This window comes from Hemibagrus wyckioides, linkage group LG17 (genome assembly GCF_019097595.1).
Source record: "Hemibagrus wyckioides isolate EC202008001 linkage group LG17, SWU_Hwy_1.0, whole genome shotgun sequence".
In the NCBI taxonomy this organism is placed as follows: domain Eukaryota; kingdom Metazoa; phylum Chordata; class Actinopteri; order Siluriformes; family Bagridae; genus Hemibagrus; species Hemibagrus wyckioides.
Genome location: NC_080726.1, coordinates 2,078,205 through 2,098,483, shown reverse-complemented (window position 1 = coordinate 2,098,483; position 20,279 = coordinate 2,078,205). Strand labels below are relative to the sequence as shown.

Here is a 20,279-nt window from a genome sequence, read left to right as displayed (position 1 = left end):
ACCATGTTCACACAGACTGTAGTATTTACTGCTACTTGATATTTTTTTGTTTTCTGTATTGTGCTTCCTCATGCTCTTGTTCCAGGCGTTCTTGTCGGCCCAGAAGCGTCAGGAACGGGAACTCGCGGCCCTGGAGCTCCAGCGCAGACTGAACCAAACCAAACGGCAAATAAGTGAGCCTGAAGAGACGCAAGAAGAGGATACGAGTCATGAGGAAATGGTGGAAAACGCCTTTAGATTCCTTCCAAGCGCCACAGAAAGTGAGGAGGAGCCGAGGCAAGACAGAACACAGGTAACGCCGCCGTGACGTCACGGAACCAGGAACAAGGAAACACTCGCAAAAATAATAAAGTAATAAAAAGCTTACTTCAGAGGTTAGTGGGTCATAATGCACAGCTTTCCAGCATTTCTTCATCCAATCACATTCAGTTTCAGCTACAGTGCCTATATTATACATTATATTATAAATGAAACTGAGGCGTCTGGTGTGAATTACACCTTTAACACACGTTACATGCAACAAATGAGAAACAAAAAAGGTTTAATTAATAGAATATTCTCCAAATAACAAGGACAGTTCGAAGAAAGGATGGAAGATTTATTAGTGTACAAATGTTTTCCTTATTGTTTTACAGGAAGAACAAACCGTAGAACTGAAGAAGGAAAAAGAAGTGCTTCAGATTGTAGTAACTCCAGTTGCAAATGACGATCAAACTGATGAAGAGGAAGAAAAGGAAGAAGAGGAGGATGATGACGAGTTCTCGTTCGCAAATTTCTGTGCCCTGCACTTCCAGCAATCTGCTACTCACACACACATCCAGCAGAGACTGAAGCAGCCGCTGCTTTACCACGAGGAGGAAAGAGACACTCTGGTGAGCGTTGCGTTATTCTTCTGATCGTTCCGTCACGATTCTCCTCCTTTCCTCATCTGATCTCTCTTTCTCTCTGTAGGCCTGTCTATCTGTTTTTTGGATGATCATGAAGTTCATGGGTGATATTCCTGAGCAGAGCAAAGCTCGGCAGTCTCTGACCCCCAACCTGATCCAGCAGCACCTGGGACAGCACCAGGGCCGGCGCCTCAGCCACTTCGTCGGGTTGGACGAGGTGAAAATCCACCAGCTAGTTTATTTTTTGTACATTAATATCTTGAAGAGGTTTGTGTCATGCATGTGTACGAGATTTAATAACTTGAAGCTTGTTGTCTGCAGAAAATCCTGCGTAAAAAACTAAAACACGACAATAAGAGGAAACCCTCCGCCATCCTCGAGGAGGTCAGACATTCGTATATTTTACAGAATTCTAGTGTTATATAGAGATTTATATGTGCATCACTAAACATCATTTCCTCTTTTTATTGATCCTGTTGAATGAACTTCCTGTTGCGCAGTTAAACATGGAAGACATGGGCGAAGAAGACGATGTTCTGATCGGAGAAGGACCCAGTCTGGATCGACCCATGACGTCCTTGGAGAAATTGCACATCATTGTAGGATACGCCTTACGCAGGCCTCTCATACGGTACACTAACCTCTATATCTTCTTTAGAATTTTTTTTTTTTTGCATGGGAGATGAATGAGCAGGTAAAAACTGTGCAGCTTTCCTGCTGTGTGTGTTTCAGAGATGAGATCTACTGTCAGATCTGTAAGCAGCTGACCAAGAATAAGAACCCGAAGAGCTGTAAGCAAGGCTGGATACTTCTCTCCAGCTGCCTTGGGATTTTCCCTCCAACTGCGCTCCTGACTCGAGTAAGGACACACCGAGCCATAACACACTACCCTCTATTTTATTATAATCTATCTTTCTTCTTCTATGCACTCTGCTCAGTTTGTGTACTGTGTTGTGCTCAAAATTCTGTTGCCAAATTAAGTCTATTTTTGTTGTATTCTATTCTGATGTGCACAAACAAGACATTATTCTATTTGATTTGATTCTACCCCACTGTTCCCACTGTTCCCACTGTCCTCAAATGAACATTTCTGTGCTTAAATTAAATTAAACTCTATTCTATTCTGTTCTGTTCTGTTCTGTTCTGTTCTAATTTGTCCTCTTCTCTTCTAACCTGTTCTGTTCTTTTCTCCTCTCCTATCCTCTCCTCTCCTATCCTCTCCTCTTCTATTCTATTCTATTCTATTCTATTCTATTCTATTCTATTCTATTCTTTGTTTTCTTGTTTTTTTTTATTTAATATGTTGTTTTGTTCTATTCTGTTATTGACCTTTCACTTATTCGTAATTGAATCCAATCGAATTCTCTCCCGTAAATCAGTACCTGGAGCATTTTATTCACCGTGGCCCGGCTGAGTTCTCCTCTTCCTGTGCCAAACGCCTCCGGAGGATTCTGACTAATGGAGAGAGGAAGGAAGTTCCATGCTGGATCGAGCTACATGTATGTTTTTTTCTAACATTAAAGCACATTAATGCAGTGTTTTATTAGAAATAAGAGCGTAATCCAGTCATGCTGTGGTGCAACTCAGGCCACGGAGACGAAGAAGCCCATCAGCGTGGACGTGACCCTGACAGACGGGCGTGTCCTCACGCTGCCTATAGACTCATCCAGCACTTCATCAGAGCTCTGCAGCGCCGTCGCAGAGAAGATCGCTCTGAAGGATATGTTCGGGTTCTCGCTCTACATCTCCTACTGCGACAAGGTTCGGGCAGATCATGGCGTCCGCTCTTCACGCTTTTTCTTTTCATTATTTGTAAATGTGTTTCAGATTCAGCTCTGAACCGAGCGTATGTTCTTGTCCATACAGAACTGGTCTCTTGGCAGCAGCATGTATCACGTGCTGGACGCGATCTCGCTGTGTGAGCAGGAGGAGAAGAGGAAAGGAGGCGAGGAGAAGAATGCTCCATGGAGTCTATCTTTTCAGAAAGAGCTCTTCACTCCATGGCATGACTGCACCACTGACTCCATCAGCACAGAGCTCATTTACATGCAGATCATCCACAACCTCAAGTCCGGAGAGTATCAGTGTGATAAGGTCAGGCTCCACCTTTGTCCATCATACACACTCAGGTTCACTAATAACAACAAAGAAAATATGGCTGGATGTTTGGATTGAATTCTTTATGAGTTTTTGCATTCGTATGGCATTATGTTTTACATGGTTATGACTTTTTTGTCCAAAAATCTATTGAGTGCTGCTGAACATTCACCATACAAGTTCATTCCTGTTTTCACTTCTGTTATAGCAGCACTGATCGTTTATGACCCATTCCCTCACCAGCCTCTCTTAATTCTCGCCTTTTAATTTAATAAGGCAAAAAAACACAGATTGTCATTTTACAGAAACCATAAAGTATAAACTCTTCTATCCTGAAGATGTGGGAAAACTTAAAGCTACAGCTTTACTGCTCTCTGCTACAAAGACTGCTGACACTGGGGACCATAAATAAATGGAATAAACTCTTTGAAGAAAACTTATCAACTTTTTAATCTGTTTATGTGGAGCGGTCATCAGCGGTTTACCAGTGCCTGTGAATGAAAGGTTACTATGGAAACGATAACATTAAAATGAGCACATTCATGTATATAACCCTGTGTGCAGCAGTTTTACAAGTGCAGAAGTTCTATTCTATTCTATTCTATTCTATTCTATTCTATTCTATTCTATTCTATTCAGTTGTACCCCAAATAAAAACTCCTGTGCTTTGTAATATTATACTAAATTCTATTCCATTCTATTCTGTTCTTCCCAACTGAAACGTGAATATCAAACAGCATGAGTAACAATATGATTTATGTTCTTAAGAACCAGAGAGAGATTGTGGAGAGATTGTGGAGAGATTGTGGAGAGACTGTGGAGAGATTGTGGAGAGACTGTGGAGAGACTGTAGAGAGATTGTGGAGAGACTGTAGAGAGACTGTAGAGAGATTGTGGAGAGACTGTGGAGAGTCTGTGGAGAGACTGTAGAGAGATTGTGGAGAGACTGTAGAGAGATTGTGGAGAGACTGTGGAGAGACTGTGGAGAGATTGTGGAGAGACTGTGGAGAGACTGTGGAGAGATTGTGGAGAGACTGTAGAGAGATTTTGGAGAGACTGTGGAGAGATTGTGGAGAGACTGTAGAGAGATTTTGGAGAGACTGTGGAGAGATTGTGGAGAGACTGTAGAGAGATTTTGGAGAGACTGTGGAGAGATTGTGGAGAGACTGTAGAGAGATTTTGGAGAGACTGTGGAGAGATTGTGGAGAGACTGTGGAGAGACTGTGGAGAGATTGTGGAGAGACTGTGGAGAGATTGTGGAGAGACTGTAGAGAGATTTTGGAGAGATTGTGTAGCAGCCACACCTGGGTTTTATTTACTGCATTGTTAAATTAATCATGTTTTTAAATGAAGACATCCAGACATTGAGTAAAGGTTGTGCAAGGAAGCAGAGCTTTGTTTGTTCTGAGTCATGAATCTTGATTAACAAACCTAGATGATGATTTTTATCACGTTTTCCAGGAGGATGAGTACGTGCAGCTTGCAGCAAAGCACTATTACATCAAATACGGCACAGAGAGCAGCAGGGAGAAAGCCAAAAGCATCGTGTGGGAGTGTCTGAGCCTCAATCTGATCGAGAACAAATCAGAGGTCAGGCTGGTGCAGCTGGTCAGCAACTTCCACGAGCAGGTATCGTTCACAACTTTCCAAGACTTTCCAACTTTGATTTCACAACTTTCCAAGACGCACAACGTATCACAAACTACAGGGTGGGGTTTTTGCGCCCCACCCTGTATAAAGAGAATTACTGTATCCACATTTCTACATATTTCTCATTGGGATGGCAATATGCCTCACAATATATTAAAATAATTTGGCCATGAAATGAGTTGATGTCTGTCTACCGTCTCTCCTGATACAGGGCTTATATAGAAACTCCAGTCCAGACCGTGTGAAAGCAGAAGTGGTCGAGTACGGCCGTCTCACCTGGCCCATCTACTTCTCTAAATTTTTCGAGACCATCGTGATTTCAGGTAAACGAGCTCGGCTCTGCGCTTACGCTTGTAGATTCACAGATCCTGATCCTGATCCGACGACTGATTGCTGTTCCTTTTTTTCCTGCTCCAGGTCCTTTACCCCAAGAAAAGGTCGTTATGGCTGTTAACTGGAACGGCGTCTCGTTTCATGAAGGAAAAGAAAAAACATACCTGAAGATCTCTTACCCCGAGGTGACGGGGGTAGAAATAGTCAGGTTTGTGGTTGTATTGTGGAGCAGAACTGCTTCTTGGTGACAGCAGCTTATAGTCTGAATTTCAATCAATCGGCAGTTGTGTTTAAACACACACACACACACTCAATGATCTTTGTTACTTCCTCCTCTTTATGTTTCTGTTCTTCTTTCTGTGTTTTCCTCTCTCATCATTCTTTCTACATTTTTCCTGACACATATCTTTCCCCCCCCCCCAGTGAGGGACATGGTGTGTCTCAGACGAGGGAGGTGGTCAGTCTCTCCACTCTGAGAGGCGAGTTCAAGCTGAAGGCAGTTAAGGCTCAGAGCATGGTGGAGCTTCTGTCTACATTCCTCAACGGGCTGAAGGAGCGCTCTGTCTACGCCGTGGCTGTGCAGGACTCCAGCAGACAAGGTACAGCACACACACACACACACACACAACACACACACACACAACACATACACACACACACAACACACACCACTGTGTCTGAACAGTCGTCCAAGATCAAGAGTAATTGATTGAACATTTTGAACAATTGAACATTCCCTCCGTAGACGACGCGACTTTCCTGAGCTGTAAAAAGGGAGATCTCATCAACATCATCAAGGACGGAGAGTACGCTCCTGAGGGAGGCTGGATTAACGGGAGGAACGACAGAACCGGACAAACTGGAGCCGTTTCTACCGACACCATCACGGTCCTGCCCACCCTGAGCAGACCCTCTGATGACATACTGGTACCTCTTTTACTTTAATTGGTTGACATCACCTGAACCGTGCGTCATATGAGTGACATGTCATACAAAGTTATATACATGACAGGTTATATCCATGCTCATGTCAGTGTACTTTAGTTGCCTCTGTGTTATGACAAATGTTATGATGCATCATTAAAGACAAACTCTTGCTGCCACCAAATGTTAAAAATCATTATCGGTGCTCTATTAAACCCAGATATTACGACAGTAGTCATAACAGCTTTATGATGCTGCTGTTACATGCCAATAACCTCTTATAATAGAATTTATAATAACTTATTTTAATCAATATAACAATTTAATACCAGACATTAGGCTGTTATGTCACACGATACGTCAACTGTCGTAGGAAATCGTAATAATAGTAACTTTTTTTTTAAATGGCATGGGTTATGACATGTTTATGTCAGACTTATGGCAATAAGTTATAACTTTGACATAACCTGTTATAATACCTTGTCATGAGCATGTCATAATAGCATTTCTGAAAACCTTTTAATGCAATAAAATTACTACATGACATTTGCTATGTCATTCAATGTCAACTGTCATAGCAGCTTGTAATAATGGTGACGTTAGCTGCAGATTACATGTGTTATGACATTGTCATGCCATGATTGTCGTCTTATATCATTAGATTTTATGGAAATGACAGTTTAATGATATATGTTATAACAAGTGGCCTGCTTTCTGTCATAGCTGTGCCATAACCTGTCATAAACATGTCATAGTAATAACATTGCTCATGGAAAATAGTCTTAATGTCAACATTAGAAACAGCTGCTATGACAGTAAATAAAATGACTGCCAGTCCTATGAGGATATGATATGGCATGATTATGAATGTCTTATGACATTTCTTATGCCAAGTGTCATATTAAGACACTTGATGAGACTGTAATGGCAGTGGACATAACCTGTCATGAGCATGCCATAATAAAATATATTATAGGACAATGTTTTCAGACCAATAAAATTAACCCCTGACAACTCAATAATTAGTCAAGTGTCACGATGTGTTTATGACATGGTTATGTCAGGCTTATGACACAGGGGGTTTTAAAGTTACCTTGAACTTTGTGTTAATAAAAATGTTGTTGTTTTTTCATGTGCTGTTTTTCATATTTAGGCTCTGTTGAACCCATCTCAGAGGAAATTGGTGGCGACGGCTCTGCTGAAGGAGGACATGAGCTCGGAGACCATGGCTCATTCTCTCAAAGACTTCTCCTTTGAGCATTTCAGGTATCTGTGTAATAATGTTAGAACAAAACACCCTGATCCACAGTGAGATCAATGACCAGTTGATTCGATTCTGAGTCGTTTCAGTGTTATGTTGATGTGTCGATTTGCAGAGAGGCGGGGAAGGATGCAGGGCGTCCAGGACGAGCCAGGGTGCAAGAGAAACTGTGGGCCCAATCGAGAGAACCGCTCAAACAGCCGCTACTGAAGAGTCTGCAGAAAAACTCAGAGCTCAGCCAGCTGGCCTGCATTTCCTTCACTGATATCCTTCCTGATTGCTGAAACCTTCACAACCCTTCCATACTCACCAGACACACACCAATACACTTCAGAGGGAATAGGGAAAGAATTCCCATGCTCATGGTTCACTGTGGTTCATGGTTTATGTCTAACCAAATAACTATTTTTGACTGAAATATCAGAATATATGTCTTTGTAGTTTGCAGAGGTTTTGGGCAGCTTTTCTTCTTTAGTACACATCAAACATGTTGAATTTGGGAACATAAGACTCTGGGATTATAAGAATCCAAGGACACAAGGACAAAGGGATCCAAAAAACTTGAGAATGTGAGGCTCCTGGGAAACATAGAACTCTGAGAACATGAAGCCATAGGGACAGAGAAACCTGGACATACACGACTCTTAAACATAAGACCATTGTAAAGAGGAAAATAATAAACTGGAAAAACAGGACTATTGAGGGTATAGAATGATGGGGACAAAGTTCTTTGAACTAACAAGACCACAGGAATATGGGGCACTGGGAACATATGAATATGACAGAGTACAGGATATGGAACAATAACCATTAGCCCTTAAAGCTTAGTTCCCTCAGAGAATAGGAGCTTAGGAATAAGTTTCAATAGAAATATCTGAAGAGAGTGGACAAAAGGCCTTCAGATTGTAGAACTATGGAAACTAGGAATAGTTCTATAGGAATATAGGAACTTGAAAATATAGAGATCTGTGACTATAGGAACCTGGAAACATAGGGTTCCAGAAATAAAGGAGTATGGAAATATATGCTTTAGGGAATACAGGGACGTGGAAATATAGTGACCTTCATTAAAAACATAGGGCTGTGGGAATATTGGACCATAGGAACTTAGGGCTCTGGGAATTTATGGCGATGGAGTTCTGGGATGAAATCATGTGACTATGGGAATAAAGGACCCTGAAAGCATAAAGCTCCCTGAAGAGGGTCAAATTAGGATATTTGAAAAGATTTCTTTAAAGAATTTTCTTTAAAAAATGTAATTAAGGAAACATAGGTACCAAAACACATGGATTTGATCCCCTTTCATCTCTATCCATATTAACATCACTGGCCAGTTACCAAATTCAGAACCCTCTAAACCTCCATCTCTTTGGTTTAAATCAACAGGTAATGATAGTTTTTACTGGTTACTGTGATGGATTGTAAGTGTTTTTTTTTCCTTAACGATCCTGTACCTATTCTTAAGTATATGGGTGACTATCCCATCAAAAGCACAAGGAACCCTGTGGAGCTGACGGACCAGATCTATGGACCTCCTCTGCAGCACCCGGACCTCAGGGATGAAGTTTACTGCCAGATCATGAAGCAGCTCACCAAAAACAACAACGCGTCAGTTGCAAAATAGACACACACACAAACAAACGTATATCTAGAAGACAATAGGATTGCATATATTACCCATAATGCACTCAAAATATTATTGTGTAAATAGTTACATGTGCATGACTGTACTGCTAATTGATAATGTATGATATCCTTACACATTGTGTTAATGAATGTGTTTTTCTTTTATGGCCCACAGGTTGAGTAGAGAGCGAGGTTGGCAGTTGTTGTGGCTTTGTTGTGGACTTTTTCCTCCCAGTCAGAGTTTGCTAAAACACACCCAGCGCTTCTTAGAGTCCAGACCCAGAGAGCCGCTATCATCCGCCTGTCTGCAGAGACTACAAGGAGTGGTCAGGTAGGACACCAGGAGAACACCAGGAGTCATGAATAAATATCTGACATGTCCACTATGGTCTGAATATCGACATTTATGGGACGTTTTCACTCAGTATACAGAAGTGAATGATGTTCAGGCTGTGAGTCTGATCTAAAAGTCTGTTGGCTTTCAGTGTGTTCTTCCCTCTGTTGGAGGGAAAACTTTACACAGAATTTTACTGGTTGAAGATGAAAATTGAGCAGTTTTCTAGATGCACAAGTCTCAGAGAGCAGAAATTGGTTTGATATCAACATTTACTTTGAAGATACAAACATTTGTGTGGAAAAAAACAACCTGGAACTTTTTTTATGAATATATTAACCCCTAGTAGTCTAGGAAAAAACAGAAATCCTAATGAAACACTACAAATTCCTAAAGTCCTGAGTGTCTACTTTCATATGAGCTTCATATTAACCATCACTGTGGAGTGGAACATGACAAAGACACTCAGTCATCAACATGAACACAACATGAACAGGAGCAAACTCCATTTTTTATCTTCTGGTTAACTGGTCCTGTCGTTAACACGTCTTTTACTTTTTTCTTTAACAGACTGGAAGCCAGAACAGCAGCTCCTCATCATGTAGAAGTCGACGCCATCCGGCAAAACAGCTCCCAGATCTTCCACAAAGTTCATTTCCCCGATAACTCAGCAGATGTACGGAGCTGACAGCCACTTCTTCCTGTTACGCTAGTATTTCACTTCCACTTCCTAATAACTCGTTTATTCTTTTTTTTTATTTAATTATTTCTTTAGCTCTTTGAAGTCACCTCGACTACACGGATCCGTGATCTGTGTCGCAGTATCGCTCATAACCTCATGCTCTCTTCTGCTGATGGCTACAGTCTGTTCGTGAAAACCGCAGACAAGGTTTGTGATCTTCTGGATCAGAGAAGAACTGAAGCAGATGTGTTCACACAGCTGGAATCCTATTATTGTATCACACATCATATATGAAAATCCCATCGTGCTTGAGGAAATCTTATGTAGCTTTTTATCTCCTGTAGCGCCCCCGTTCAGCCGATTAAGGTCAATTTTGTAGATGCTCCATGTTTTAACATATCTTCACAATCTGTTGTTCCTTCAACTTATTTCAAAGTTGTAAAGCAATTGTGAAGCAGCAATTAACAGGGTCCAAGCACCGAATTGTAAACATTTACATTTCTGGCATTTGGCAGATGTTCTTATAAAGAGCGACGTACAAGACTGCTTCAAAGTCTCTATCAATGAATACATTAGCACTGGCTCAGTAGGTCACATACCAGGATATGTAGGATTTTTTTAAAATGTACATACAACAATACATAAAACAAGCAGGGAAAAATAAGTGCTAGTTTAAGTGCTTCAGGAGGAGGTAGGTCTTCATCCGTCATTTGAAGACAGTCAGTGACTCGGCTGTACGGACATCCAGGGGAAGTTCATTCCACCACCTCGGTGCCAGAACAGAGAAGAGTCTAGATGTAGACCTACCTCTTACCCTGAGAGATGGTGGGACCTGTCGAGCAGTGCTCGTGGATCTGAGGGGGCAAGGTGCAGTGTGAGGAGTAATAAGATCTTTGGGGTAAGATGGTGCTGGTCCATTCTTGGCTTTGTAGGCAAGCATCAGTGTTTTGAATCTGATGCAGCTACAGGAAGCCAGTGGAGGAGCAGCAGTGGGGTGGTGTTGGAGAACTTTGGCACGCTGAAAATAAGTTGCACAGCTGCATTTTGGATCGATAAATTGGAATTATTGATCATTTTTGGAAGTTTCCAGTGTCAGCATTTTGTAAAGCTGTAACTTTAAGTGTTTCAGACATCTCCAGGACAGACGAGTTTACACTTTGTTGTTTCCTGGTAACAGAATAAACCGACGCTGGTGATCAATAAAGTGGTTTACTGTATGGTGCTTGGACGCCTTAATTGCTGCTTTGCAATGTGACTCATTCATTTGATAATTCAGTGAATTATTCGGAACAGGAAATAACTTCAATCATGCAAATATAAATTGATAAAAAAGTGTGACCTAGTGTTCTGTAGTCAATAAACATTTAAATCATGCTGTGGTATAAAGGAATAAAACACTTAGGGATTAGCAAACATGTTAATGCTAATATGTGATTATACACGGCAATCAGGTGTAAAGGAGGGATTTGGTGATATTCTTGTATTTAGAATAAAACTCTGCGTGGCTCTGTTTCAGGTGGTGAGCATGAAAGAGCAGCTGTACTTCTTCGACAACCTGAAGGAGCTCACAGACGCTCCCAAGAAAGGAAAGAAAACCAAAGAGTGTGAGTTTTACCCAGACGCTGCTAGAACCGCACTGGGGTGAAGGAGTCTGTTATCTTTCAAACCACTTCCTGTTTAATGATTCGGTTTTACAGCCAAATCATCAGGTGCAAAATGTTATAATGTAATGTAGAAATATCTATCCAGTCCAGTCCATCACAGGGCCACACATATAGAAAGACAACCACACACACTCACACTCACTCCTATGGGCAATTTAGAATGACCAATAAACCTAATGTACCTGTTTTTGGACTGTGGGAGGAAACTGGAGTACCCAGAGTAAACCCACACAGGCACGAGGAGAACATGCAAACTCCACACTGAAAGGACGAACCCAAGATTCGTTAAATTTTTGTTAAATTCATGTTAATTCATGTTTAAAATCTGATTTGTTTTATTTTTTTTTATTTTACGCAGCAACTCAGGCCACTGTTCCGTATCTGGTGCTGTTCATGAGGAAGCTCTGGTTTAACGTGATTCCTGGGAAAGATCTGAAGGCTGACCTCATGTTCCACTTTCCTCAGGTGAGTTTACACACACAGGAAGCTCAGAGCTTTGTATTTGACTCGAAATCCGATTTCAGGAAGCGTGTCTTTGTTTAACTAGTGAAATGTATTTATTATTTTTTTTTCATGACCCTGTTAAAGAGCCGTGACTTTTCTGTGCACAAAAATTCCAAATCATTTATATAAAACACTTTTATTTTTATAGCAGCAATTTATACCTTCCACGTTTGCCTGCGTCATTATTTTAGCAGCCAGCAGGAATTTTTGCTCTGTAGAATCTCTCTATTTTTTTTTTGATAAAATCATTTTATTGCATGGTTTTATTGTGTGATACCCCATAATACTTCTTTATAGAGATATTTCTTTACTGTATCATACTGTATCATTGCTGAAACTTTGATCATCAGCTGATATCCACACTCATCCTGTATTGTTTCTCTACAAAGCTACAAAGCTGAGGCATTTAATCAGCCAGAACACTGTGAGCAGTGAGAGGTGAAGTGAATAAGACTGAGTATCTCCTCATCATGGCACCTGTTAGTGGGTGGGATATATTAGGCAGCAAGTCAACATTTTGTCCTCAAAGTTGATGTTAGAAGCAGGAAAAATGGACAAGCGTAAGGATTTGAGCGAGTTTGACAAAGGGCCAAATTGCGATGGCTAGACCACTGGATATATATATATATATATATATATATCATGACTTAGACAAAACTGCTGAAAAACTATAATTTTATAATTTAAACATTTACAATTCTATAAAATTATCTTTTTTAATTTAATTTTAATCCCATGATGCCTGTCTGATACTCGGCTGCACTCGACCTCTGAACCTCGTGCTGGTGTGTGTTGTGTGTGTGTTCGATTCAATTCAATTTATTTTGTATAGCGCCTTTTACAATGAACATTGTCTCAAAGCAGCTTTACAAAAGAAGAAAACAGAGAAAGGGGAGGGGGGGGGAATGAAAAATAATTATAAAAAATAAAAAATTAACTAGAAATAAGAATAAATTATTAAATTCTATAATTAGACTATTTTATCCTATTTTATCCCTAATGAGAAGCCTATGGCAACGGTGGCAAGGAAAAACTCCCTGGGATGGAAAGGAAGAAACCTTGAGAGGAATCAGGCTCAGAAGGGAACCCATCCTCATTTGGGTGACACTAAACAGAAAATAATGTAACTGTAACTGATTAATGTCCTTTCTACAACAGAAATCAATGACCCATGAGGAACTGTTAGGTCAGTGTAGTTTCTAAGGTCATTATAAACACTAGATCTTTGCTGTCACGGGGTGGTAAGATGACAGCATCCAACACATCCCAGTCACCAAACACTCTATAACCATGAACCTTCCAGATCTGCTTCTTTACCCAAGAAAACTATACATTAAAAGCTTGACTAAACAAATGTGTCTTCAGCCTAGACTTAAACACTGAGGCTGTGTCTGAATCCCAGACACTAATTGGAAGGCTGTTCCATAACTTTGGGGCTTTGAAAGAGAAAGCTCTGCCTTTGCTACTTGAAATTTGACTGGGAGCCAATGTAGTGTGGCTAAGATAGGAGTGATGTGCTCATATCTTCTGGTTCTAGTTAGGACTCTAGCTGCTGCATTCTGGACTAACTGGAGCTTGTTCCTGCTCCTACTGGAACATCCAGACAGTAAGACATTACAATAATCCAACCTAGAGGTAACAAAAGCATGAACTAATTTTTCTGAATCATGAAGCGACAACATATTTCTTATCTTAGCAATATTCCTAAGATGGAAGAAGGCTACCCGAGTGATATTATCTACATGAGCTTCGAATGAAAGACCAGAATCAATAATCACACCAAGATCTTTTACTGCTGGACAAGATGAAATCAAAAGACCATCCACCATTACTCTGTAATCAGAAAGCTCACTTCTAGCTGCCTGTGGTCCTAGTACAATCACCTCTGTCTTGTCCGAATTAAGCAGGAGGAAGTTAGTGGCCATCCAGTGTCTAATGTCCTTTACACATTCTTCTATCTTAATAAGCTGGTGTCTCTCATCTGACTTAGCTGAGACATATAGCTGTGTGTCATCGGCATAACAGTGGAAGCTAATACCATGTTTATGAATAATTGCACCAAGGGGTAACATATATAGGGAGAAAAGCAGTGGGCCAAAGACAGAACCTTGTGGAACACTGAACATAACCTTGGTATGCATGGAGAAGTCACCATCTAGATCTACAAACTGATAACGGTCAGTCAAATAAGACCTGAGCCAGGAGAGGGCTGTTCCTTTAACACCAACAACATGTTCTAGTGTATCAAGTAGAACAGTGTGGTCAATGGTGTCAAAAGCTGCACTAAGATTAACAAAAGTAAGGAGACACAACCCTGATCAGAGGTCAGTAACAGGTCATTTACCACTTTAACCAGTGCTGTCTCTGTGCTATGATGAGGTCTAAATCCTGACTGATACATTTCATAAATGTTATTTCTATGCAGGTCTGAACATAACTGCTGTGCTACAGCCTTTTCTAGGATCTTGGAGATAAAGGGCAGGTTTGATATCGGTCTATAGTTAGACAGCTGACAGGGGTCGAGGTCCGGTTTTTTAATCAAGGGTTTGATAACTGCAAGCTTAAAAGATTAAGGAACATAGCCAGTGCTTAGAGAAGAATTAATTACTTTTAGAAGGGGTTCAATAGCTACTGGTAATATCTGTTTAAGGAAAGACGTGGGTAAAGGATCTAGGATGCAGGTAGAAGATTTTGAAGAAGAAATTAGTGAAATTAGATCAGGCTCTTGAAGTGGAGTGAAGCACTCTAAGCTCTGATCAGAAATAGCTATATTATCTAAAGGATAATCTATCAAATAATGTGGTTTTAAATTACTAGTTAATTTTTTGCCTGATATTGTCAAGTTTTTCATTGAAAAAATTCATGAAGTCATTGCTGCTAAATGTAGATGGTGTGCGCTTTTCTACAGTGGTTTTACTCCTAGTTAGTTTTGCTACAGTACTAAATAAAAATTGTGGATTGTTTTTGTTATCTTCGATTAGGGCAGAGAGATACGCTGATCTAGCAGCACTAAGAGAATTTTTGGCTTTCCTTCCACGCAATCTGGAATACTGCTAATTTAGTTTGACGCCATTTACGCTCTAGTTTCCTAGCTGATTGTTTTAAAGCTCGTGTGTGGTCGTTGTACCAGGGTGCTAGTTTCTTGTCTTTAATTTTTTTCCTTTTAAGTGGAGCTACAGTGTCTAGGGTGTTCTGAAACATTGACTCCAGGTAATCAGTCGCCTGGTCAAGTTCTGTGGGGTCAGAAGGTGAACCAATCATGTGTGATAATTCTGGGAGACTATCGGTAAATCTTTCTGCAGTAGCAGACGTAAATGTACGCTTCATACGGTAATGTGGCAAATTGCACATCTCGTGTCTAAGACGCATTCTAAATGAAACTAGATCATGATCTGAGATAGCTTCCGACTGTGGAAGAGTGACTCTGTTTTCTATATTTAATCTGAATGTAAAAATGAGATCCAGAGTGTGACCTCCATTATGAGTGGGTCCTATTACATTTTGATTAACACCTAATGAATCTAAGATGGACACAACTGCTGTTCTCAGAGGGTCTTCTGGCTTATCAAAATGAATGTTGAAGTCTCCTACTATTAATGCTTTGTCTAAAGAAACAACAAGGTTTAAAGTAAAATCTCCAAATTCACTGAGGAATTCAGAGTATGGCCCTGGGGGTCTGTAAATAACAATTAGTGGAACTGACTCTGTGAACTTATTATCTGTACTTGCATACGTTAGGTTAGTATAAAGAACTTCGAATGTGTTGAACTGATGTCTGGGTTTCTGTGTGGCGCTTAGCTTATTATCATGAATAACTGCGACACCTCCCCCCCTGCCTGTTAGACGCGGTTGGTGCATATAGCTAAAACCAGGTGGACAAGCTTCATTTAATGCTACATACTCGTTTTGTTTAATCCATGTTTCTGTTAAACAAAGAACACTAAACTCCTGATCAGTAATCAGTTCATTAATAATAAGTGCTTTAGTTGACAGAGATCTTATATTTAACAGTCCTAGCTTCAGATCAAAGGTGCTGGCTGTGCATTCACTATCATCTAGTTTTTTGTTAATCAGGTTACTAAAACAAATTTTCTGATTTCTGTTAAAACATTTTCGTTTGGTTCGGGGAACAGACGCAGTCTCAATGTTATGAACCCTGAGTGATGACTCTTTGCAGCTAACAGACGGTGGGATTAACCTGCTTGTCTGCTCCCTGGCCCTGGCCCTGGATTGTCACCGATTAACTAGATCTGCTCTAAGCCTATGTGCTATGCTGCAAGAAATGAGAGCAGCACCCTCCCGAGTGAGATGGACACCGTCCCGTCCTAACAGGCCAGCCTTGCCCTCAAAAGAGCTCCAATTGTCTATGAAGCCCACATTGTTTTCGGAGCACCACCTGGACATCCAGCAGTTCAGCGACCATAACCTGCTGTAAGCTACATCACCATGCCACATTGGGATGGGGCCAGAGCATACTACAGCATCGGACATCGCCTTCGCTAATTTACACACGTCTACAACATTACTCTTAGTAACCTCAGACTGACGAAGGCGTATATCATTAGCTCCTACATGGAAAACTATCTTGGAGAACCTGTGCTTGCCTAGGACCCTAAGATTACCTGCAATGTCCGGCGCCCTGGCTCCCGGAATACACCTAACCTGTGCTGCTGGAGCCCCTAAAGGCCTAGCTAATTTCACATGCCTTAAAATGGAGTCTCCTATAACCAGAGCTCTTTCAGGTTTCTCAGCGGGTTCTTCACTGAGGAGAGCAAACCTGTTGGTCATGTGAAGCGGAGAGGAGTGGTGCTCCCGTGGGCAAGCCTTAGCGTTAGCCTTGGCTTTGCGACTATGCCGCTGAGTCGTCACCCATTCGCCCCGCTGTGAGAGCTCTAATGCCGGAGTTGGGGAATTACTTACTCCACCTAAGGCATCCAGACTTCCTCCTACAGACACTACACTGCTCTCACCATCACTAACCCTCTCTAGTGTCTGGATGCACACCTCTAAAGCTAATATATTCTCTGTCAGAGAGCTAACTAGTGTACACTTATCACAGGTAAAATTAACACTAATGACGGAGGAAGAATTACTGAACATCCTGCAGCTCAAACACTGAACCAGCTGAAAGTTAGCCATAATGAATGATCACGTACCTTTGAGTGAATCTATCCTCCGACTGCTGTGTAAAAACCGGGGGGGAGGGAAAGGCTTCACCCGATAGAAAAACAAAAGAACAATTAACTGCAATATGCAAGTAAAGATTTATCAAACGAAACCTGACAGAGTAAGAAATTTAGGTGAAAGAGAAAAAAGAAACAGACGATATAAACTTCGAATGAAAAACTCCAACACAGGCAAGAACTCGCGGTAAGCGCTTCAAACTTGACAACAAAGCGCTTGTTGTGTGTGTGTTGTGTGTGTGTTGTGTGTTGTGTGTTGTGTTTGTTCAGGAGTTGCCGAAGTATCTGCGTGGTTATCACAGTGTGGAGAAGCAGGATCTGATCTCTCTGGCTGGAATCCTGTTCAGGGTGCGAGTGGACGCAGACCGATCACAGTTTGTCATGATCCCCAGAATGATGAAGGAACTCGTACCTGCTGACCAGCACAAGATCATGTCCACTGAGGACTGGAAGAAGGTCTGATACACACACACACACACACACACACACACAAACACACTCTCAATCATTTCTGTCTGTCTGTATTAATTACTGCCTATCTTGTGTGTGTGTGTGTGTGTGGTTTCTGTTACAGCACATAATCAGTGAGTACAATAAGCAGGCAGGAATCACAGTGGAAGAGGCTAAAGTGCGCTTCCTGAAGGCCATCACTTCCTGGCCCACGTTCGGCTGTGCGTTCTTCGAAGTGAAGGTAAACACAGAGGCCACGCCTCCATTTCATTTACTCAGACTGACAGACACAGAGGCCACGCCTCCATTTCATTTACTCAGACTGACAGACACAGAGGCCACGCCTCCATTTCATTTACTCAGACTGACAGACACAGAGGCCACGCCTCCATTTCATTTACTCAGACTGACAGACACAGAGGCCACTCCTCCATTTCATTTACTCAGACTGGCAGACACAGAGGCCACGCCTCCATTTCATTTACTCAGACTGACAGACACAGAGGCCACGCCTCCATTTCATTTACTCAGACTGACAGACACAGAGGCCACTCCTCCATTAAGTCAGACTGACAGACACAGAGGCCACACCTCCATTTACTCGGACTGACAGACTCAGAGGCCACGCCTCCATTTACTCGGACTGACAGACTCAGAGGCCATGCCTCCATTTACTCGGACTGACAGACACAGAGGCCACGCCCTCATTTAAAAATCAGCTTATACATATTCATTAAATTCACACCTTTTAGAGCAGAATAATTTACACTAATGTTCTGATTTGCTCTCTGCTACATTACTAAACATCTCGTTCTCTATCTTTGACAGCAAACATCTGAACGCAGCTATCCCAACGTCATCCTCATCTCCATCAGCAAGCAAGGTGTCAGTCTCATCAACCCCAAAACCAAGGTACACCAGTCCGAGTCCTGTGTACTGCATTACAAAAAACAACACACAATTATAAGAGAGAGAGAGAGAGAGAATAAGACTGTACTGTTGTGCTCCTGTAGGAGGTGCTGGTGATGCATCCTTTCAGCAGAATCACTAACTGGTCCAGCGGCAACACTTACTTCCACCTGACCATCGGAAGCCTGGTGAAGGGAAACACACTGCTGTGTGAAACCTCAATGGTGAGACACGCACACACACACACACACACACACACTCTCTCTCCCTCTCTCTCTCCCTCTCTCTCTCTCCTCTTTTTAATTTTGTCAGACCTCAAATTCCACTTATGCATAAGCTGTATTTTACATTTACACTCACGCCTTGCCTGTCCACATACTCACTAGATGCCACCTCATGCCAAATTACAGCTTTGCTGACACAGAAGAGATGACCAGTTGTCCAGAAGCGGTCACCTGTAGCAAAACAATACAGACCCAGAGCAACTCTTTTCTCCACAGGAGTCGCTGCATGTGGTTTTGTAACACATTCGAGGGCGGAGTAGATCGCAAATATAATGAAACCTTTGCTTTCTCACAAGGACACACATTTTTCCCACCACAGCTGGCAACATTCACGGGCCTGTAGGTTACTCCAGCTGTTCACCTCAGTCATATTTAAAACCTCTTTATCCTTCTCATTTTATGAGATTAGTAAAATCTCCTGCGATGCTTTTTTAAAAGAAAACCCACCACTTCAAGTCTCCTCCACAGATTTATATAAATACTGTGCAGGAAAGAATGGTGAGGTGAGGTCAGGATGTGATGCTGACACGTGTAAACACGCCGTGTCCTGATTCTCTCTTTATTTCTCACATATACAAATGTTTTATTTAGCCAACATCCAAATGTAAATGTTGATCTCAAACACATTTCAGTGTTTGTTCATCTGAAAAGCAGCTCAGATTTCATCTTCAACCAGTAAAGTTCTGTGTAAGGTTCTCCAACAGAGGGAAAAACACACGTCTAAAACACACTGAAAGCCGACAGACTCGTTTTAGATCAGACTCACAGCCTGAACATCATTCAGTTCTTCATACTGAGTGAAAACGTCTCATACGTCCAGTTCAATTCCACCGGTGTCCTGGGAATAAAGGGTTAGAATGAGTGTTTTTATTTAACGTATTGCAAATAAATAAGTATTTTTAAATGTTTATTCACAAACAGAATTCTAACTCATCTTCATCTTGAGTTATGGGAGGAGTTAAATATCGTGTTTAGCGCAAAATTAGACGTTTTTCTGACGTTAATGAATGAAAATGATGTTAATGTTATTGTTCTTGTAACTTGGAGCTGTTTTGGCTGCAGACTGTCTGGACTTTTGGTTTAAAATTTTCAGCGTAGGTTTTGATTGACAGGCGACAAATCTAATATCTGTTTTTATTAATTTTATTTCTTCTCTTCGTCTCCGAGCTCATCCTGTGTGTCCTGTGTTTCAGGGATATAAAATGGACGACTTGCTGAACTCTTATGTGAACATGTACATGCAGGAGAGGGTGCTGGTGAGAGAAAGAAGCCGGCGCTTCTTTTAATGAACACACACACACACACACACACACACTCTCTGTCTCTGTAGGAGTTAGCACTACGTTATTTAATAAATTCTATTTAAAATTATTACCAAAAGTCCTGGACTGTTCATTAGACTTCAGCTTGAGTTTTGTGTGCAAATGAAACTTTAAACTTTATTAATGATGAAATTTCTCTGTTTTATTCGTTCCATGATGTCATCAAGTC

General features: G+C 41.3%; 1 protein-coding gene across 1 annotated transcript in view; it reads left to right on the top strand.

Annotated features, from left to right (window-relative positions):
* myo7bb (myosin VIIBb) overlaps positions 1–20,279 on the top strand; it is a 39,226-nt gene that overhangs the window by 18,896 nt on the left and 51 nt on the right. Inside the window, exons 21-47 of the mRNA XM_058412898.1 lie at positions 86–292; positions 636–872; positions 952–1,104; positions 1,209–1,271; positions 1,388–1,518; positions 1,620–1,746; positions 2,267–2,386; positions 2,475–2,648; positions 2,754–2,981; positions 4,446–4,613; positions 4,846–4,957; positions 5,052–5,175; positions 5,391–5,566; positions 5,713–5,894; positions 7,045–7,157; positions 7,268–7,416; positions 8,607–8,760; positions 8,954–9,109; positions 9,683–9,788; positions 9,888–10,001; positions 11,311–11,398; positions 11,817–11,923; positions 17,416–17,601; positions 17,720–17,836; positions 18,424–18,507; positions 18,609–18,728; positions 19,982–20,279. The exon at positions 19,982–20,279 is cut by the window's right edge and continues 51 nt beyond it. Coding sequence (XP_058268881.1) covers positions 86–292; positions 636–872; positions 952–1,104; positions 1,209–1,271; positions 1,388–1,518; positions 1,620–1,746; positions 2,267–2,386; positions 2,475–2,648; positions 2,754–2,981; positions 4,446–4,613; positions 4,846–4,957; positions 5,052–5,175; positions 5,391–5,566; positions 5,713–5,894; positions 7,045–7,157; positions 7,268–7,416; positions 8,607–8,760; positions 8,954–9,109; positions 9,683–9,788; positions 9,888–10,001; positions 11,311–11,398; positions 11,817–11,923; positions 17,416–17,601; positions 17,720–17,836; positions 18,424–18,507; positions 18,609–18,728; positions 19,982–20,074 — 3,789 coding nt within the window. The 3' untranslated portion in view covers positions 20,075–20,279. The remainder of the gene's footprint in view (positions 1–85; positions 293–635; positions 873–951; positions 1,105–1,208; positions 1,272–1,387; positions 1,519–1,619; positions 1,747–2,266; positions 2,387–2,474; positions 2,649–2,753; positions 2,982–4,445; positions 4,614–4,845; positions 4,958–5,051; positions 5,176–5,390; positions 5,567–5,712; positions 5,895–7,044; positions 7,158–7,267; positions 7,417–8,606; positions 8,761–8,953; positions 9,110–9,682; positions 9,789–9,887; positions 10,002–11,310; positions 11,399–11,816; positions 11,924–17,415; positions 17,602–17,719; positions 17,837–18,423; positions 18,508–18,608; positions 18,729–19,981) is intronic.